A 21,353-nucleotide genomic window follows, 5' to 3' on the forward strand; every position below is an offset into this window, starting at 1 on the left:
TCTTTACCAAGAAAATCCAAAATTTGAAATCCAAATTTGAACCCAATTTGAATCCAAAGATTCAAATATGACTGAAACCAGTGAACAGCAACTTAGTGACTTCCTTATATACTTCTTGTAACAACTAATATGGCAGAAAACAAATGTGAGCACATGCATTGTGCAACAAATGAACTAAATTGATGACTAACGACCTAAATTCACCATATTCTGGGAATTTTATGATAGTATACAGGTAAAATATTACCGTTGTTGAATCAGTTTTCAATTACGTCCAACTCCTTATGATCCCATTAGGGGTTTTCTTGTCAAAGACACTTGAAGGGGTCTGACATTTCCTTCTCCAACTCATTTTACAGATGAGAAAACTAAGGCAAATGGGGTTAAGTGACTTACCCAGGGTCACATAGATAATTAAGAGTCAGAGACCAGATTTCAAATGAGGTCTTCCTGCCTAGAGGCCTGGCATTCTAGCCACTGCTGTGTGACTTAGTTGTCGATGACTAAACCTACATAGCTCTAAAAAGTTATTTTATCATTTAATTTAGACATTAAGTAGTCAGAATAACTTTACTTTATCCTGAACCTTCTACATCACTCTGTAAAGTTGAAGAAAATAGGAAAGACATAAAGAAAATATTCCAAGTTGCTAAAATGAAAAATTCTGTGAAATGCAACTTCAGTGACACTCTGTCAAAGGTACAAAATACGTGGAAGATATACAAGTAATCGATAGAAGATTTAATTGAGAATTCTTAATCACTTTCATATATCAGGGACCACTATACAATGCTTATGGCTGTTGGTTTCCATGTAACATTTCATCTAATTAGAACCCTATCAACTACATAGAAACTCTACCTATCACCCAGGAGGCCAGGGAAAGGAGGGAGGGTTGAGGAAAGAAGATCTGTTTATACAGTTGGTGGGGTATAACTATCCTGAAGCCAACATTCTGACACTCTTTTACTTAAGGTCATTTCCACTTCTAAGAATCTAAAGATTTCTAATAAATGATGGAAAAGAGTACCCCCCCAGGGAAAAAAGAAGACCCAGGGAGAAACGTAACTACAAAGACACTTTACAAATAAAACTGTGGATCATTCTAATTATCAAATAAATAAACTGTTTAAGAAGACAGGAGGATAATCCAATAAATTTAAGAAAAAAATCCGTGCCAAAGAGTTTTAAATGTTTTAGCAGTTAAATGGGTAAATACTCAACTATCTAGAAATCTCATAAGCAGAAATGATTTCCCAAGCAGCTGGGATAGTTGAGGATTTTATATTACTTTATGTACATTTTTTTTTCAAACTTAGGAAGGGAGGTGAGGGGGGCAAGGAAGAGGTGGGGGAAGGAGAAAGGAGGAAGAAAGGAAAGGAAGGAAGGAAGGAATGGGAGGGATGGGATCGGGAGGGAGGGAAGGAGGGAAGGATGGGAGGAGGAAGGAAGGAACTGGGGAAAGAGGGAGGAAGAGGTGGGGGAAGAAGAAAGGAGGAAGAAAGGAAAGGAAGGAATGGGAGGGATGGGATCGGGAGGGAGGTAGGGAAGGAAGGATGGGAGGAGGAAGGAAGGAATTGGTGAAAGAGGGAAGGAAGGTCATGTCCATTTGAAAGACTTCAACCAACGTGACTATATATATGTCTCCAATAAGCATGATGCTCCAATAAACTACCATATATCCATTTAAAAATAAGTTCAAGTTTTGAAAATCCTGTTGATGAAAGAGTAGTTGTCTTTCGCATTATCACAACTGAATGAAAATGTGAGTGTTGTGTTCCCCTGCTATGAGAGAGGAAGTATTATCTTTGAGTATAATCCATTTTTAATTGCCTACTCTATCTAACCCAGCTATTGCTGTAGGCAGTCTTAAAATATTTACAAAGCAAAGGAAAAAAGATTTAGAGGTCCTAAATAAAGCAGGTCTATATTCCTAAGTGGTCGATTTTTCTAGAAAGTTTTATCCTCTGCAAAAGTCTTCACTGGTTAGATTACTCCTCAAATGGTGCTGTTATGTAGGAAACCTATATTTAAGGAGCATCTTTCTTTGCTAACGAGGGCATCCTGCTCTTCTTTTCCTCTCAGTCATGGGTTATAGCTCATGCATCCAAACCCACTGTCATATCCAACAGATGTAATATCAAAACAGAACCTTCCTCCAGTGAGCCACAGAGAACTTAATATTACATACTTTTTCTCCTAAAAATCTCTTACAAAACATAGCATTTGCACTAGATTTCTTTCTTCCAAAGTCTAATCTCTTTCAACCATATTTATACCTTTTAATTTGCCTTACAGCACTGTTATAGGAGGTAGCTAGATGGCCCAACAGATAAAGAGCTGGGTCAGGAGTCAGGAAGACCCGAGTTCGAATGTGACATCAGACACTAACTAGTTGTGTGAATCTGGCCAAGGCACTTAACCTCTCTCTGCCACAATCCACTGCAGAAAGAATTGGCAAACCATTCCAATATCTTTGCTAAGAAAACTCCATGGACTTTATGGTCCAAGGGATCTGTCAGAGACGACTGAACAACAATTCTATCTGCAGAATCGCTACAGAAATTTGTTTTCTAGATTGTTGCAAAAATAAAAGGAAAAACAACTTACTATCATTTCTAAATTGCTGGCTATGCTTTATGAATTGAATATGAATTGCAAAGGAGTCCAACATTATCCACTTTAGTCAAATGCAGAATGCTGAAATCAAAATACCACAAAGTAAATCACATCATGTATCCAAAGGTCTGAGAAGAGGAGAGACTAATTGCACTTAGACCTTTTGAGTCATTCTCAGAATCAAGAAACAAGGAAATATTTTGGAGCACTGACAAGCATAAGAAAGAAATTTTAAGCAGAAGTTAAAGACTGTGGTTCTTGAAACCCAAGTATTCACTGAGGCTGAAGACAACGATTTCCCACACAGATAAGATGCTCTCCAAATTGACCTACCAGGACTGAAAGACAAGAATGACTTAGCTTTATTGAAAAGTGCATTACAGTGTTCGTTTTCATTTTCTTGACATAGGAGTAAATTTAGACTTAGTAAAAAATGATATGCCCACAAACGTACAGAGAGTAACAGAATAGTGACTCAAATCTTCTATCTAGCTTTCTATACTAAGATGTGATTATTGATTTTGGGGGTGCGGGGGGAAGGGTGAGAGGTAGAGACATCGAACTTCATTGTTAAAGGGAACTGCTGGAAAGGAAACTTTCCCAATAAAGATCAGCTATACGCATTTACTCATATATAGCATTCCACAGCATCAAAGCAGTGGGGCAATGTTTGGAACAAAGTATGCAGAGAGAAATAGGAAAACAAAGCAAACAAAAATGGAATGAATAACAAACTCTGATAATTGTTTAGGGAGAAATTCCAAGGCAGATGCTTGTTTGAGAAAGATAAGGCAAGAGTCACTCTAAAAATACGATATAGACCACATAATATTAGTCCAGTTTGCTATCAAAAGGAATCGAAAAAAAAAAAAAAAAGGCAAACTTAAGGAGGACAGGTATAAAACCTGCTTTTTTAATCTTGCCCAGTAGCTAGAACAATAATGATTGTTATTAATAATGACAAGCACTTGATAGGATGAGCATTCCAAGAGAACAGTAGCTGCTTCCTTTCTGCATTTTTATCACCAGTACTGCCAGCACAGCATTTGGGACATAGTAGGTCTTCAATAGATGCTTACTGATTTGCTTGTTAATGACAAAGACTTAAGAAGTCATAAATAAATGGTGGCATGGAGACAAGCTAGATGGCTTGGTGGGTGCTGGGCTTAGAATAAGGAAAACCTGAGTTCAAATCCAGTCTCACACACTGATCCTGTCAAGTTACTCAACCTCTTGTTCGCCTTAATCTGCTGAAGAAGGAATGGCAAACCACTGCAGTATCTTTGCCAAGAAAACCCAAAATGGGGTCACAGAGAGTCAGACATGATTGAATGACTGAACAACAATAAAATGGTTGTATATACCTCTGAAAACCATAGCTTAAGTCTTTGGATAATGCATTTACTTACGAAATACGACGAAATTCTATTCCACATTGACTGTGTAATATTAACCAATAAAGTCTTTAAATTACCGTTGGTTGAGATTAGCCCAAGCTGCATTGAAGTCATCACCATTTTTCCTTAATGCCCTAGTATCATCAGTTCTATACGTCTTCGCCAATTTCTTCCACAGATTCTCATAAATTTTTATCGTAGATTTGTTTTTATTTAAATCCTGGATTAATGCCTAAAGCGCAATTTTGGGGGAAAAAATAACATGAGTGGGGTCACAGATGGAAGGTACATCATAACAAAAGACCATCCAAATTATCTTAACACTAATTTTCTCATACCCTGAATGCACTGTGAGTTCTATCAGTGATTAGCATAGTTTGTATAATACCACGAATATTAGCAAAATAAAAATAATCTAAATAGTTATCTATTAATTTAGTTTCCATAAGCATGCACTTTCTGAATAGATCTAAAATATCTTCTAATATTAAATTGCAGTTTTTTAGCTGAAGAGGCAAATGCATACATCACACATGGATACAGTACATATACACAGAATACTATAAGAAGTAGTACCATAGAGTACTAAAAGGTTTACCAATAATAAAAGAAAGACAGCAATCTTCTTGCTTTCTATCAGAAAAATATTAAAAATAACCATTAATTCAGTATATCTATTCTCAAGTTTTATACAATATGAAACTACTGGGAAAAAGAAAAAACAAAGAAGTAGTAGTAGATATATACCACCTAGATATACATACTCAGAAGCTGGTGTTTAATTTTATGCAATTGAAAAGCATATTACATTCTTTCTGTCATTTGGTCCACCCCACAGTCCTTCAAAGTAGGAAAGGCAGGTCCTACACAGATATAGAAACTGGGACCAAGAAAGAAGAATCTACTTGCTCAAGATCTCATGATGAGTGGCCAATTCAAGACCAGGCATTTTCAGTCTATTTCTCTTTATACTACACCCGTAGTTTGAGGGCTCCTTTACAGCCATCACACACATAGAGCTTTTTTGTTTAAGGGGTTATTGACATACATCAATGTTAACATATTTGAAATTGAAATTTCTTACTATTATGAAAATTGCCTTGACTTCACTGATCCCATCAAAGGGTTTTGTACATCCTTGGTGGAGCCAGACTACACTCTGAAAACTGCCATATTATGTAATAGTACAAGAAAATTTAGACTATGCTAAAGCAGGTGTGCTAGAGGCAGCCTGAACTCATACCAGGGAGGCACAATTGTTAAATTTTCAGTATGAGGATTTATACATTAGAAATCAGCAAATGCTAGAAATCAGGGCATGGTTGACAGTTCTGATACTTGTTTAGAATGAGGAAAGTTAAAGACAAAAATTTAATGCTACAGTATATGGGGCAAACATTCTTTTTCCAAGGAGCCAGTTGTTAAATGTTTACCAGCATATCACTGCTTTAAATATTCAACCAGATTTCTCAACGTTCTTCAATTGCTTCTATAGAAAATTCCCTTTCAAATAAAGCACACAAAAAGTCCATATACAAAGTAGTAACGACAGCAATTTAAAAATTCCCTAAAATATCGTAAAAGTTTGATAATTCAGTTCTATTTTTCTCCAACAGATCATCAAAGAATGGTGGTAGCCAATAGTTCATGCTGGTACAATAAAGTTCAGTTTACATGAGAAAATTAAAGACATAGCAGTTTACCTGCAGTGTCCAGAAAATAATTTTTTAAAACTGTTTTCTTACAAGAGGTACCTGAGATAACATCAGGATTACAAACCCTGGAAAAAATCAACTCTACAAAAAGAAAAATGCTGCTCAAGCAAAAACAATAGGAAAAACATTACAAGGCTATACTCTTTATGCCTTAACAATCACATGAAAGCACAGCAGCGCCAGTTAAAGATGTTTTGTTGGTTTCAATATTTTATCTTGTCCACCTATGACTCCTTTCAGTTCCCAAGTTACAGGTATAAGAAAATAAATATTTTAAGGTACTTTAGCTTACAATGGCCTATGCCTTCTTCAGGGAAAATGGGAATTTTACTATTATTATTATTATTTATCCCAGGTTTTCTGTTCCAAAATCTAAAAAAGAGAAAAAAAATAAACACTTGGGACAATGTACAATTCAACACGAAATCTATTCGGAGCCCACTATAGATTTCCTTCTACCACTAGAGTTAGCAAACAGGTGGCCATCAAATAGGCTTTGAGATTTGGTAAAACACTAATGATAAACTACAGACACTGACTATAAGTGCACTTTTGTTTCCCTACTTTAAAATCAATTAACCAACCAACACTCATGAAGTACCCACTAGGGGTTAGGCAATGGACGAAAGCACTGGGGATACAAAAAGAAGCAAAATCTTTTACCTGTTGCGGGTGGAAGCTCAATTCCATGTGGACAGTCTCGGGCGGGTAAAGGTGGGAACTTCTAAATCTTAGAGTTCTCATGAGGCCCCCCAGAAAACAGCAGGGAATCGAGGAGTGAGACCAAGCTATCTCGTGTATTTCCGCCTCTTCCCGTGAGAAACGTGATGGGAGGAGCATCCCCGCCCTCGAGACTGACCCGGATCTGGGCACACCTATTGTTATCTAACAGGCAAGGTATTCAGGTGCAAACTACATGGCCGGAGAGCTTAAGTAGGGTCAGGAAAGCCTGAAAGCTCTTAGCGCTGAGGGGCCCTTACAGGACAGAAGGCCCCTCTTCCTTCTTTCCTCTCTTCGCTCTTCCCTCTCCCCTCTCTCCCCACTTCCACTTCTGCTTTCATTCTCTTGCTGTAAGATCTTTGCCTCCTTGGGAGATTTCTCTCTCTCTCCTAAGGAAGAGTTCCCCCTGCACATGTAACCAAGACCCTGAATAAAGCCTAACCCTTGTTCGACTCTGGAAAGTCTCTTCTCTCATACGTTTATCCGGTTTGGCCAGCCGAAGACCTGCAATAGGGAAGGTAAGACTCGGGTAGCCCTCAGGCCTCTAGGCCTGGCATTTACCAATCACAGATTTCACTCCTTTCAATTGTAATGCATGTATCCAATTGAAGCAATGGAAACAAAACAACTCTACTGATGATTAGACTGCAGTACCCTAAATTGCATTCATTATACTTATTATCTAATGCCTTAATATTTTAATCACATTTCACAAATGAATTATCCAGGGATTGCATTCTTTTGGAGACTTTTCAAGAGAACGGGGAAAGAGAAGGATCACAAAAGTAAAATAATTCAGTATGGAGTCAACATAAGCTAAATGCAAAAAATGTGTATGGAAATCCAACTCTGTCTCTTTTGCCATGAGAGGCAAAAATAAATTAAAAGTCAAAATATGATCAATGTAAAAGATCCCATTACGCTCAAATTTTTTTACACACAAGGTCCATAATTATAGAAAAAACTCATTCAGTGTGAGCAACAGGTATAGAACACAGGTCTCTCTGGTTTTCAAGTCCAGCCCTCTTTTCCACAATGACAAATTGCATGAAATGATGGATTTTTTTATTTAAGCGTTAAACATTTTTTGGCATTAACTCACCAAAGAAGCCCTAAGAAAAGGATTCTCTTTGGATGTGTGTACACAATAAATCTTCACATGTATCTGATGTATAATGAAAATGCAGTACACAATTTAAATATGTATATATCTCACAGAACCCTAAATACAGAAAGACTTCATAGGAAACAAACAAAATGAAACTTCACTGAAGAAAAAGAAATGCAAACAATCTGGTAAATCCTACTTTGTTCTGAGAAATTTGCTTCACAAGCGGTTCCTCTTCTGAGATACTAAGTAGTTTGGCTTTGTATTCGGTTACAAGTTCTTGGACTTGTCTATTTAAATCTCTCCAACGTTGGGAGTCCGTAAGCATGTTTTGCAGCCGCTCTTGCCTTGAGTTCACACCAAATTCAGTGCTGGCCCACTGAATTTTGACTTCATTAACTATGGGAAGCAATGCAAAAAGTTAGACCTCAAAGTTCATATGAACTGAGCATCAGTGATAAACTGATTGATGTTTGAAATCTGGCAAATAAAACAAAAAGATTTCTAGTTCGATCCAAGAGAGGAATCCAACATGCCTATATAGGTAAATTGTAAGAAATGTCCCTAAAGGGAGAGAAGGACAGAACAGCACCATCTTAACTGTTGACATTACAAATTGTTGAAAATACAAATCCAAAATTAGAGGGTAACAGTACACAGCAAGGTAATCACTGAAAAAGCAATAATCAACTCCAAGCTAAACTAAACCAGTCAAGGAATATTAAAAAGTCGATAGATCCCTGTTAAAAAAAAAATACCCCTACTTGGCTTTACACTTAATGTGGGAAGGCAGGGTCTAGGAATTTTATAAATGAAGTACTGAAATGAAAATAGAAAAGGAGGTCATTCTTGGTCCTTGAAACAAGTGATGACAATGGATGGGATGACACCACTGAGGAGGAGGTTTTAGAGGGATTCACAAGATAGACAAAAGTACAAAGCAGAACAGTAGAGATAGGTCACAAAAAGGCACATCCAAGCAGGGTAAAGAAGGGGGTGGGAGTGGGGGGTGGCCGCAATATTAAAGAACAGTCAAAAGTGATGTTGTTCCAGCATTCTATAGCTCAAAGGAATACAAAACAAAAAGAAAATGGGCGGAATCTACCACGTAAGTGATAAAACTAAGTCGAGAGATACAAAGATTCTTTAAGGCTACAAGGATTTATTTGGTAAATTAACTTTGCCAATTAAATGATTGCTACCTTAACCCACAATCTTAACAGACCCTTTAAAACAATTGACTTCAGTCCCATCAGTGACATGAGGCTCAAGAGTGATACTTAAGTTATAGCAGCACTTTCCTGTGGCCCTGTCTTTATTTTCTTGGTTGCTTAAAAATAAATGGGAATAAAATAAACCTAAAGTGTAAATAATTATAATCTCTAATGATCCAAGGTACTCTTCATGAAGTGAAAATCAACGCCTGCTTTAAATCAGTACATTTTGATATTCAAAGATTGATACTGACACCACTATCGTTTCTGCACTGATCCAGCTCACAACCACTCAATGCAGAGGAGACAAGAGAGTTGCTATAGAAGAAGAATGCATCCTGTTGCAGACAATGTGGTGATGAGTCTCTTCCAATGTAGCTGGGCTATATAAGGCACATGTATTCTATCCACAGGGCCATGCTCCAAGTGCCTCCAGTCAACTACTACCTCCTAACACTGATGATGCAACACGAGCAAAAGAAATCCTTCTGAACATTAAATTTGTAAGTTTGGAAAATAAGGGTTCTTCTGCTTCTGTGTGTCAAAAGAATTCTGGAGACTTTTAAAATTTTTTTCTTTGTTGTCAGGAGATTCCTTTGCTAAACATAGAAAGTTCAACAGAAAAGGACACTGGTTCACCTCCATGACCTGAAGAAGCATCCAAGTGAGCCCTGGGGAGACATACCAGTATACAACTCAAAAGAAAGACATTCAGAATTCACATAAGCAAAAGTGATTTGGTACTTGACACTGAGGGAAATAAATACTCCTAAAAAGACTATTATACAGTCTCAATTTTAAGGACAAAACTAAAATATAAAGAAATGTACTATACATCAAAATGTGTCAACCCAAATAAAAATGTGTTTGTATATATGTATCATGTGTAATGTGTGTATATCTAGAGACAGATGTGTATACACACACACACAAAGATGTACATTATCCATATATGTTACATACACACATATTAGTAGGATTTACTAAGTGAGGAAATTCACAGTTTACAAAGTGAGGACAGACGACGACAGATAGCTGGAAGAGACTTACGTTTTTCGATGATGGCTGTTTTTATATCTGTTTTACTCTTCAAATTTCGGGCTAATGTAAAAATACGATCCAATTGGGAGTGGCGCTGCTCTAAGTCAGCCTTTGTAATCTAATGAAAAAGAAATTATATTACATTTTGTACTGAGAGTCACTAGGGAACAATGGAGAGAGGGCTGACCCCAAAAGTCAGCAAGGCAGAAGTTCCAGCTGCCTCTGACTCCTCCTGGGCTATTGGATCCCAGGGCAGTCAAGCAGTGCTCTGGGCAAGTCTCTAGGGCTACCTGAGAAGGTGCCAATATCCCAGACCGGTGGTTTCCTTGGTACAGCAAACTCCTAGGTCATGAAACTCACTCTAAAACAGTCCCTACGTATTATAATATAGCACAAATGTTAGTTTAATAAAAACAATGCTAAGGAATCTCATGACTTTTTTCCAGAAAGACAGTCTTCAACTTGTCTAGATCCACGTATGTGATTAAGATGACTCTCCCAGTACTGCTAAAGAAAGAACTAAAAACAAGATTGACCAAGCATTATTAAGGTGATTAAAGAGTGCAAGTGTATCAATGAGCTTCTGAACTGTAGATTAATTACACATCGATGATGAACTGCTGCTTCAGAAGCTTTTGTACCATTTAACACTAAGTAAGTGTCCTGATTTTGTTCTCTATAAAACTGATAAATCCTGAAAGAAAAGAGGATGAAATCAGAGAACAATTCATGTTTCAAGAATAATGATCATAAACACAAAATACGGACTACAGTGTAAGGTTTTTACCAATGGCTGGTAAAAGAACTGAGCTAATGCTGGAGCAGGAAGACGGTACTACAACACAGAATACTAATACACTATTAACTTTTTTCCAAAGAAAAAATTTCCATTTTTCAAATATCAGCCTACCCACAAAAGTCTTATGCTTAAGGAAAACAGTCTCTCTGAATGAGGATGTAAAAAGTAATTTAATCTTGAAAATTCAAAGTTTCATGAAATTCTAGAAATACAATGACCTTGAATGTAGTATTCAACACACAGTTACGTTCTATTGTGTACCGCAGGTAGGAAAACACTCCAGACTCAACTAGTGTGTAGTTTGCTAGAAAGTAAACACTAGGTTTTAATACTGAGGGTAGGGAATACGTTCATATCTTCAAGATAGGCAGCACCTTGCAAATAAGTATCTAAGAGATGAATGCTGATTTGAGCCATTCATATATCAGCAGATGAATCCATGGGTGCATCGAAAACCTAATTGGGTTAACACGGATTTTATGAAACTCAATTGCTTTAAGTGGGAAGATTTCTTCTTCCTTGTTGTAAAAGCTTTGTAAATTCTACGTTCCCACAGTTAGCACCACAAACGAAATGGAGACTTTTTAGGTCAGTCTTATCTGCTTTTATAATTCTGGCATTCAACTTTACACCACATACTTACTTTCATACGTTCAATTGTCTCTTTGATCTCTTCCGTATTTCCGACTTTGACAACGCTGGACCTCAGCATTCGTTCGATGCACATAAGCCATTCAGCTAGTTCTGTCGCAGTTTTTTCTAGATCGGGAAGCGAGGAAAGTTCTGGTTCTAGAGATGACTGTGTCTCACCAGTAATTTCGGAGGTGGCAGGATGATCTAAAGAAATACAAATAGATCCAGAAGAGATTTTGCTACTGATTTCTTTTAATCTTTCAAATAAAATGCTGAGCAGTTTAATAAAGAAAATCTCCATTTTACATACTAGTCATCTATTAATTCATATTCACTTTGTAATATGCATTAGAACTGGAGAGATAAGGCTTTTATAGATCTGTGTTCAAGTCCCAACTCTGGTACCTATTACTACTGTGACTTGGGGCAAATCATATTTACTCATCTATAAAATAAGGATATTTGAAGTATGTGGGATGTAGGGTTTTTTTGGAAGGAAAGAATTTAGCAAAAACTATAAATTCTAATAGAAATGTTATACCACTTTTGAGGAACAATGTGATTTTCTGGAATTATCGCTGGTGAGAAATTCAGAAGACCTGAAATTCGGAAATTCAGATTTTCTCAGCTCCAACATTTTTTATTCTATTAATTCATTTTGTTTTAATGTTATAAACATTTTCAAATTGTCCCCACTCTAAAAAAGTTCTCTTACAAAAAAAAATGAAGTAAAACCAATATGATGAAATCATTTGAAAGAGAATGCCAATGCCATTCCACATCTGTAAAAGCACCTCCACCCCAGTTCTCTATTTTTAATTTGTTTACTAGAGGTGTATTTTTTCCCTTCCCACCTTCCATGTCATTAAGAAAAAAAGGAAAGAAAAAAAATTCTTGTAAAATAGGCATAATCAAGCATTGGATATATACAAAAGTATTTATGACTTATTCTTTACCCTAAACCCATTACCTCTCTATCAGAGGATAGTACATCATTGGTAAACTGGAATCATGAATTATATCAACTCTATTGATCATAGCTCCACAGTTTTGCAAATATATATGCCTTTACAGTGTTGCTTTTATTATATCACTTCTCTTGGTTTTCTACTAATTTGAATCTTCCTCAATTTACATTCTTCCGACTCTTCCAGCTCATATAATTGTGGGTTAATAAATATAGATAATGTTTGGGAGCATTAAGTTGTTTCTTCTGCAAAATAGGTTTCATAATAGAAATGCTACATAGCTAGCAGGTAATTTTAAAGAAAGTGTTTTATTACTGTCAAAACACTATGTAAATTTAAGTTAGTTTTCCAATACAATTTTTTTATAACGTACCTTATATATCAATTATTTTAAGGCAGGGCACAGTGTATAAAATGTAACTGGATAGAACCATTGAGCGTGAAAGACCAGAAGAATGTCATTAGAAGTCTGTGTTTTACTGTATAAGGGCAAATGTCACTTAATTATTGCCTTTACAAAGATTTCTTTCAACTGCATACCATCTGTGAACCTGGGGAAAAAATTTTTCTCCCTATATTCCATTCACTGGAATATAACAGATTGGGTTATGAAGTAAATGACCTCCTGGGTCCTAGGTTCATGCTGATACAGGTCATTCAGAGATGTGTTCAAATAAAGTCATATGTATTTCCAAAAAAACTCTAAAGTATAACTGGGTAGACATGAATCCTCCTATATAATCAAGAACCTATATACAATGAGGGCCAATCACCCCTAATTTATCCATGTAAACTCCATATTTGTACATATTAAGGTAATGCTTCAAATGGGATACACATATAATAATGTAGTATTTTCTCATATACAAAAAGCCAACCACACGTACATACAACTACATATATGTGGGCATGCATACATATATCTATAGATATATAGATATCTATAAATGTATAGATATAATTAGTTTATTCTCATGCCAGAATGATAAAGTATTTTGACACTAGGTGAATAACCATAGCATTTGGTGGCTGAGTGGATAGAGCACTGGGCAGGGTACTGGAAATATCTGAGTTCAAATCTAGTCTCATGCACTTAATACTTGTGTGACCTTGAACAAGTCACCAATTCTCTATCTGCCTCAGTTGCCTTAACTATAGAAAACACTGAGGATAATAGACCTACTTCCCAGGGCTGCTGTGACAATCAAATGAGATCAAACTAAAATATCTATGAAGCAATGATCCCAGTGTCTAGCACATAGTAAGTGCTTAATTAAAGTGTAAAATCCCTTTCCCATTGATGAAAAATGTTGTCGGTTAAACCCTTTACCAGATTCTACCTCTGATTTTTTGAAATTAAAATGGAGGTAAAAAAGAACACATTAGCTCTCTAACACTGCATAGTGGATTAAGGGGCCAGGCTTGGATTTAGAACCACCCTGGGTTCAAGTGTTGCCACTGACACTCCCTAGTGAAAATGGACAAACTGTTGAACCTCTCAGTGACCAAGACAGCAAAGAGTCTTACCTACAGAGGAGTGGCCCATTTTACTCATAGGATCATAGATCTACTTAGAAATAATCTCCCCATTTCACTAATGATGAAAGGAAGATCAAGGATTGTTGAGTGACAGAAAGGTCATCTAGGATAGTCAAGGGTCAGAGAAGGGAACTGAATCCAAGTGTTCTCACTTCAGAGTAAGTCTTCCTTCCACTGTTCCATGCTGACTCAAAAATGGTGGAGGAAAACTCTCCAAGTGATAGAATCATAGAGGCAAATCCTAAATATAAGCTACCCTTTGACAACAAGAATATATACATTTTGTGATATAAAAAAAATAGAAAAGGTATGTCTACTGAAAATATTAATAACTGAAGGAATCTACAAGGCATAATTGACAATTTATATGAAAACTGCCTAATTTCAAGTGATTCATGCTGGAATTGTGTGTCTCCCCCCCCCCCCCCCCCCCCCGCAAAAAATGTATAAGCTCTTTGGGTGGAATAAATATATCTTTTAATTCTTTTCCACCTCAAAATCATCCTACTAATGAGAAAACAATGTAGTCTGGTGGGGTGGTATGTTGTGGTGCTAAAGTAAAATACTTTTTACCTAGGTTAAATACTGATATATTAACTATGTAATCTTTAGCAAATGACTGAGCTTCCCTGGGAGCCAGTTTACAACATGAAAAGGCAAATATGTAACATGAGAAACTATCATCCCAGTCTCATTTAAATATTCATAAAGCTAGTATTAACTATTCTACTCTAATGCTCTTTATTCACTCAAGCAGTAGGATTTTTTTAAAAAGATATTTATCTGTTAAACCCCAAAAGAAAAGAACACATTTAAATTGTACTTTTTAAAAAATGAAGAGGAAACATTACTTTTAAAACTCTCTTAGAAGAATAGCTTTACAGAGAAATAATAGAAAGATGAAAGTTCCACATAAAATTAAACAAAATTAAGATATCAAGTTTTCCCTTATTTACCAGAGGCTGTTGAAGGATGGGGCTCGCAAACATCCAAGGGTCTCTCCTCCAGGGCGCGAGGGATATCCCTCTCCACCTATAATTTCATACACAGAGAGGGAAAGAAAGGTAAGAGAAAATATTACTTCCCACAGAATGAAGATGATTTTATAGTCCAAATTACATTCAAAATGAATATGTTTCTATTATTCTAACTAGAATATCAAAAAATTATGTTTGCTATTAATAGACAGAACTTAAACCCATCAGTAGACATGGATCTATGGCTTTATTGAAGTGGGCCTTCTTTAATATAAAAAGAACTGATTCATACTTCACTATGTATGACTCTTTTTCATTCTCCATTATGCATTTTAATTCACTTAATTAGCTAAATCAGAAAGGGAAGATCATGCTTTTTAAAAACACCTTACAAATTAAAATAATTCAAAATAACAATAACTCCTATTTCCAAAAAATACATAATTTTCATTTAGTTTTATTATCAAAAACTAAGAAATGTCTGTGCATAACCAAAAGGAAAATTATTACACAGGAACGGGAGTGATCAAATATAGTATTCTTCTATACCTAGTCATAGAAAGGAATGAAAGATGGTAAGGGGAAAGGGAAGGCGAGGGAAGAAGGGAAGGAATGGGGAAGAGGGGAGGGGAAAAGGAGAAAATGGAAGGGAAAATGAGGGCGAAGAGGGAAGAGAAGGGAAGAAACAAGCATTTATTAAGTGCTTAATATGAGCCACGCACTTTGGTAAATTTTTTACAAATAATCTCTCACTTGAGCTTCACAACACCCCTAGTGGTAGGTGTTAGTATGACCTCCATTTGATAGTTGAGAAAAATGATGCAGACAGAGCTGAAGGGACTTGCCCATGGTCAGTTACTAAGTGTCTGAGGCTAGATTTCCACACAGGTCTCACAGACTCACAGACTAGAACTCTGTTACACCAACTAGCTGCCTCTTAATGACCACATGACAGTTATCTTAAGCAGAATTATCACACTTCTGTGTGATAGATTAGATTTGTTTTGCCCTTATTAAGAAGTCAGAACTAGGGTCAATGGTTAGAAGTGCAGAAGGAAAGAGTGACTCAAAATGAGGAAAATCCTCATCATAATTGCAGTGGCCAAAATCGGAAGGGACTGCCCTGAAGGATGGTGGCACTGGAGTTCTCCTACTAGTAGATGCTAAAAAGACACTTGGGAAACACTTGGTAGAGTTTCTCTTTCTTATGTGATACTCAAGTTTGATGTAGGAAGCTATACTTTTCTGGGTCCAAAATAACAGTTTCAAGCTAGTTCTGTCTGGTTTGTCTCAAGTCACATTAATATTCATTATTTCATCGACTTCACAACATCCAAATCTATTAAGCAAAATGCCCCGAAAACATTGATCCCTATTTTTAAGATAAGCAAATCAATATTTCACTATATTCCATGAACATAAGAGGCACTCACAAAGAAAAATGGGGGAGGGCATCTTTAAAGGTAAAATAGAATATTACAAGGATATCATTCTTATAATAATGAAATCACATCCACAAATATTGATGGGGACATGCAGTGTGCAAAGCATTTCAGGCATACCTTATCCCACTTGATATTCAGAGTTCTTAAACTGGCAGAAATGAATTTTCCTTCATTCATACTGAAGTCTTCCAATGCAAGTAGCGAAGGGATATTTGCGTTCAACCACCGAAGATTTTCCCTTTGTACATCCATGTGCTGGTTTAAGTCCTAAAGGGGGCAGAAGAGAGCTTTGGTTAAAAGGGCAACACACAGCCACACCAGCATTAGTAGAATGACATGAAAAACCCTTGTCTTTAAATCATGGATTTGGCATTTAAAATGTTCATGCGTAAACATACTACAATCTAACCGGAAATAATAGGAACAATCCCTGAAAATAATTTCATGTGGAATGAAGTTCTTTACGTGGCAAATAATCTCTAAGAAAACAGCAATACACACTTCAATTTATCTAAAAATACGCTTAACAAAGAGAATACAGAACAAATAATGCCTCTAGTTTTTTCTATACATGTCATGGAACTAATTTGGAACAATGCAAATGAAAATATTTTAAGGAACAGAATTACAAAGCAGTAATTAAGAATCAAAGTGTAATAACGCCAAGTGTAATGATGCAACACGGCCATGATTTTTAAGGCGAAAAACTGCCAGGAAGTACTACTCCTGCAACACATTTAATAAGCTACGTGAACAATTGAATGAATACGTTGCACTAGGCAGCACGATCTTAACACAGAAGGACCAAGCCTTTCTATGATATGAAACCATTATATGATGCCAAAATATCAGGATTCTGCTTGAACTATTGAAATGACAGTGTCAAGTAATAATTCTTATGCTAACAGAATCTTCTGAAAGTATGACTTCAAGTATTACTTATTGCCCCTTCTCAGAGCTAACCTTATAAATGCGATGTAATATCCCTTTCAAAACCTATTTTAATGTTTTTTTACCTTCAAAGAGGAGATTTTTTTACTTCCAATTCTCCTGCAACATTATTCCCATTTTTGCATTTAAACCCCAAGGTCCAAAAACAAGGATATTCTATAACTTGCCTTTAGTTCTTGGACACTATTTTCCATTTCAGATGAGGACGTCAATTCCAAGGCATTTTCAATCTCTGATACCCAGCGAAAAGTTTCAGTCATCGTTTTTCTGTATTTCACTATCGCCTCATTTTTTGTTTCAAGACTAGAAAAATCATTATTGAAAAATATTGAGCAAACAAACTAGTTTGATATAATAGTGTATGCAGATCAGGTAAAAAATGTCAATCATTCTTATTAACAACAGATAGAACATCTGTTTAAATGGGTTCAAAATTAGTGAATTAGTATTTTAAAATACTGTATCATGCATGATACAATCTTGCCCTTCCCTCATTTTCACCTTCTCTCTCAAAGCTATAGTTATATGAGCCATGCAAAAGAAAATTTCGCTTTTTTGGTACATAGAGGGAAACCAAAGGTATAACTTAGTATTTAATAATTTGATAATATCCTCCAAAATGCATAAATTAATATTAAAGAACAAAGTAATGATATAAATAATAATAAGGAACGGAACTTTTTAAAAATTTTAATTAAAAAGGAAAAAATACTCAAGGCACAAAGAGGAAGAGAGTTGCTTATGACAGATATAGAGTCGGTATATTGCTAGAGGGAGAACTTGAACCAAGGTCTGATTCTAAGAATGGTTTTCTAACCACTGTGTATACATTTGTTTTGTGTGTGTATTTGTATACACACATAGTTATACATAATATACACAACGTGTATGTATATAGAAATATATTATAGATATCTACATATAGATGTCTATATGTGAAATTGCATCAACAAATAATCCCTTTAGTAGCAAGAAAATAATGAATGTTTATAAAGTTTATATACATAAGTATACACAAAATAGACCTATAAATTCCCAAAGAACATCAAAGAAACACAATATATTTCCTACTGTGAAAGACAGATTTGGCAGGAACTTTTTTTCAGCCATTTTATCATTAATTTTTTAGTGTATTTACATTGCTATGAGACTTCAAATTGCCCTCCTTGAAATTCTTGTTAACAAACTGGAGTTAATGTTTCCTGGGTAATGACATTATAAGATAGCCATAAACAGTCATTGGATATCTATTCATAAACAATGCATGCTATCTAATTTTACCTAGATAGCATACAGACTTTGCTTAGATATAGAAATCTAGATGATTGAGAATCCTGTACAAGAAACAAAGTGGTGTTTAACTGTGTAAGCATTTAACTTTCAGTCCTCCATAATAGTTAATTGTTGAATCAAAAAGTTGTTATGGATCAGAAAAGTTCATAGATAACAAACAGTGATAAACAACCTAAGATGGGTTAACATCTTGACATCATGACATAAAAGTAAAAACAAATTGAGTAAATCAAATATTTCATTTGTAAAAATAGAAAAAGGTATATAATTCATTCTCATTTTGACATGCAAAAGAATGAGTAGTGTTACTTCAGTGATATCCACTCTACAAAATTTATCAATTGGAATTCCTAGGAAATTCCTGGACCATCTTCAGTTGTCCTGATTTATTTCTGGACACTGAACTCAGATGACTCCTGGATGTGAAACGGATTGGTGACTTTGCACAATCCACCCTCACTCAAATCCAATTCACTTGCATGTCATGGCATCATCTCCCTGACGTCATGGTCCTCTTAAAGAACAAAGGACACACAGCAAGCAATTTGAAATAAAATTTAGAGTGCATTTCTGCAAATAACGGTTAATGATCCTGCCAACAGGAAAACATTTATTTGTATTGCTGATAGAGGGGTGGAAGGAGGAAGCTGAATATTTCAATGTACTATTCAAGTTGGAAAGACTTCTAGGATGGACTCCACCTGTCTTTTCCAAGACATAACTAGCTAATTCAAAGAAGTTCATTAGAAGCAGGCTAGCCATCAGATGATCTTGATGGGGCAGGAGGAATTAAAATTCATTAAGTCATTTTCTAAAGTACTAAAGGCTTGGGATCTACAACAGTGAAGGAAATAGTCACACTGGATAAATTATGGATTCTTTAAATTCCTTGGATAATTCATGCACCAGGTATGGTCTTTTGTTCATCTTTCTGTTACGATGGGAGAACAGGGTCTAGGATACTTGGGCCCAAAGAGTTTTCAATTACTCATTAAAGAATTATCAAAGAAAAAAGATCCAATCTGGACAGAATGTTAATAGTCAATAAAGTATTGTTCAAGTGCCACCTCCTCCATGAGGCCTTTCCCGTTTATCCTAGCTGTTAATACTTCTCCGACCCCTCCCAAATTTCCTGGTATTTTCTTTGTGTATAACTTGAATTGACTTACGTTTTCATAGGATGTTTTCCCCTGATATTTATCTTTCTAATTCCAGCTTCTGGCAGACTATATGATATATAGTAAATAGGGAACTTAAAAAAATGCTTATTTGACTGAAATGGACAACTACTCATTAATTAGTTGATCCTGATGAACTTATTATGAAATATCTCAACACATGAAAGTCAGTTTCATTAATTGATATTTCATCTACACAGTTAAAATGGATAAGCATGCACATCTCTCAGATTTTCAAATTGGGACTCTTGTTTTAAAGCTTCCACTGTCTGAAAGATCGATATTATTATGCTACATGTCTTGGACAAGGAAGAATTTGAACAAAAAAGTCTTTTGCCAGTTAAAATTCTACAGCTTAATTAAAAATTAAACCTTAAAAGAGAATACGTATAAGGATAATTTCCAGTGGACTTGCTCCTATGTACTCTAGGCCAATGAGGAGGGTTTTTCAGCTGGAAAGTTGGCATTGGTTTTCAAGACAAGTGCTAGAAATTTAGGCACAGCCCCCTCACCACCATCTATGTCTCCAAAGAATTTGTGATTCCCCCCCATTTTTCTGACTCCAGCAAGATTTGAAAGAGAAAATCTTTCTTAAGAACTTTTGCCATAGAATGAAAGCTGAATTAAGTTATTTTATAAAAGTAAGAGATGTCTGGAGACGACCTAACTCTCCTTATGACACACCTTGCTGCTTGCAAACAATTCTAGACCCTCTAAAGAAAATAACATGCATGTATGCACAAGTGTGTGTGTGTGTGTGTGTGTGTGTGTGAGAGAGAGAGAGAGAGAGAGAGAGAGAGAGAGAGAGAGAGAGAGAGAGAGAGAGAGAGAGAGAGAGAGAGGGAGGGAGGGAGGGAGGGAGGGAGACAGAGAAAGGGAAAGGGAACCTTGGATTTGAGGAATCTCAGTCTTAGTTTTATCATCTACAAAATGAAGAGTCTGAACTAGATGATCTCTTAAGGGTCTGCCCAGTCTGAAGAGATGTTCCTGTAATTCTTATTAAACTTCACAAGAAATTGAACATGGATCTCATCTCTCAATCAATTACAGAATATCACATTTGTAAAATTAGTATTTTCAACTTCACATATTTTGGGGGAAGTGTCACATTTATGGCACTTGCATAATAAAAATTAGACACTGGGAATGGCTAGACTTCCTTAAACAATCTACCTTTAGCAAGTACAGATGAAAGGGAGGATTGATGTTCATTAAGGTAAAAAAAAATTCAAAAGCAAAAATGAACTTATCATGACACTGAGGGAAAATGCAGATACACAGAAAGTAAGTGTCAGAAAATTTTCTACCAATGGAGGATAAGAAAATCAAACTCCTTCATCTTGTTTTCTAAAGGATTTTCCATAGAATGCAATTTTGAAGAGCCTGCACAGTTATGGCTGAGATACCTAAGTTTTCTATCATACACTTGGCTTGAAACTGCATCCCAGCGATCACAGAGCTCTGCCATCTTTTCATCCAGGAGGCATGCTTCGGTTGGGTTGGAGAGTTTGGGGATGATGGTGCTCCCAGTTTGAATCAGGGGTGAAAACATACACTTGTGGATGTTAACTTCCTCTTCCAGTTTCTGCCACAGATGAAAAAGCCAAGATAAATTCTAATGTTAGATCAAACGGTTTTGAAACTCTCAACACACATAGGTATTATGGCATTAATATTACATGCAGAAACCAATAAATGGGAAGATAAACACAGAAAACATATCCTCATGAGTTAGCTCTTTTAGAGCAAGTCAAGG

General features: G+C 35.9%; 1 protein-coding gene and 1 long non-coding RNA gene across 3 annotated transcripts in view; one reads left to right on the forward strand and one right to left on the reverse strand.

The window, feature by feature from the left end:
• The window catches only part of LOC140526974 (utrophin-like), a 78,388-nt gene that overhangs the window by 28,912 nt on the left and 28,123 nt on the right, over positions 1-21,353 (reverse strand). For both annotated transcript variants that reach the window (XM_072643587.1, XM_072643588.1), the window contains exons 5-12: positions 21,004-21,182; positions 17,294-17,429; positions 16,293-16,442; positions 14,710-14,785; positions 11,257-11,450; positions 9,824-9,932; positions 7,759-7,958; positions 4,094-4,248 (exon numbers count right to left, since the gene is read on the reverse strand). In XM_072643587.1, the coding sequence (XP_072499688.1) occupies positions 4,094-4,248; positions 7,759-7,958; positions 9,824-9,932; positions 11,257-11,450; positions 14,710-14,785; positions 16,293-16,442; positions 17,294-17,429; positions 21,004-21,182 (1,199 nt within the window). The remainder of the gene's footprint in view (positions 1-4,093; positions 4,249-7,758; positions 7,959-9,823; positions 9,933-11,256; positions 11,451-14,709; positions 14,786-16,292; positions 16,443-17,293; positions 17,430-21,003; positions 21,183-21,353) is intronic.
• LOC140526981 (uncharacterized) lies at positions 7,901-11,540 on the forward strand. The gene is made up of 2 exons (XR_011974631.1): positions 7,901-9,276; positions 9,361-11,540. It is a non-coding gene; the product is annotated as an uncharacterized lncRNA (long non-coding RNA).

Source organism: Notamacropus eugenii, chromosome 2 (genome assembly GCF_028372415.1).
Source record: "Notamacropus eugenii isolate mMacEug1 chromosome 2, mMacEug1.pri_v2, whole genome shotgun sequence".
Lineage (NCBI taxonomy): Eukaryota > Metazoa > Chordata > Mammalia > Diprotodontia > Macropodidae > Notamacropus > Notamacropus eugenii.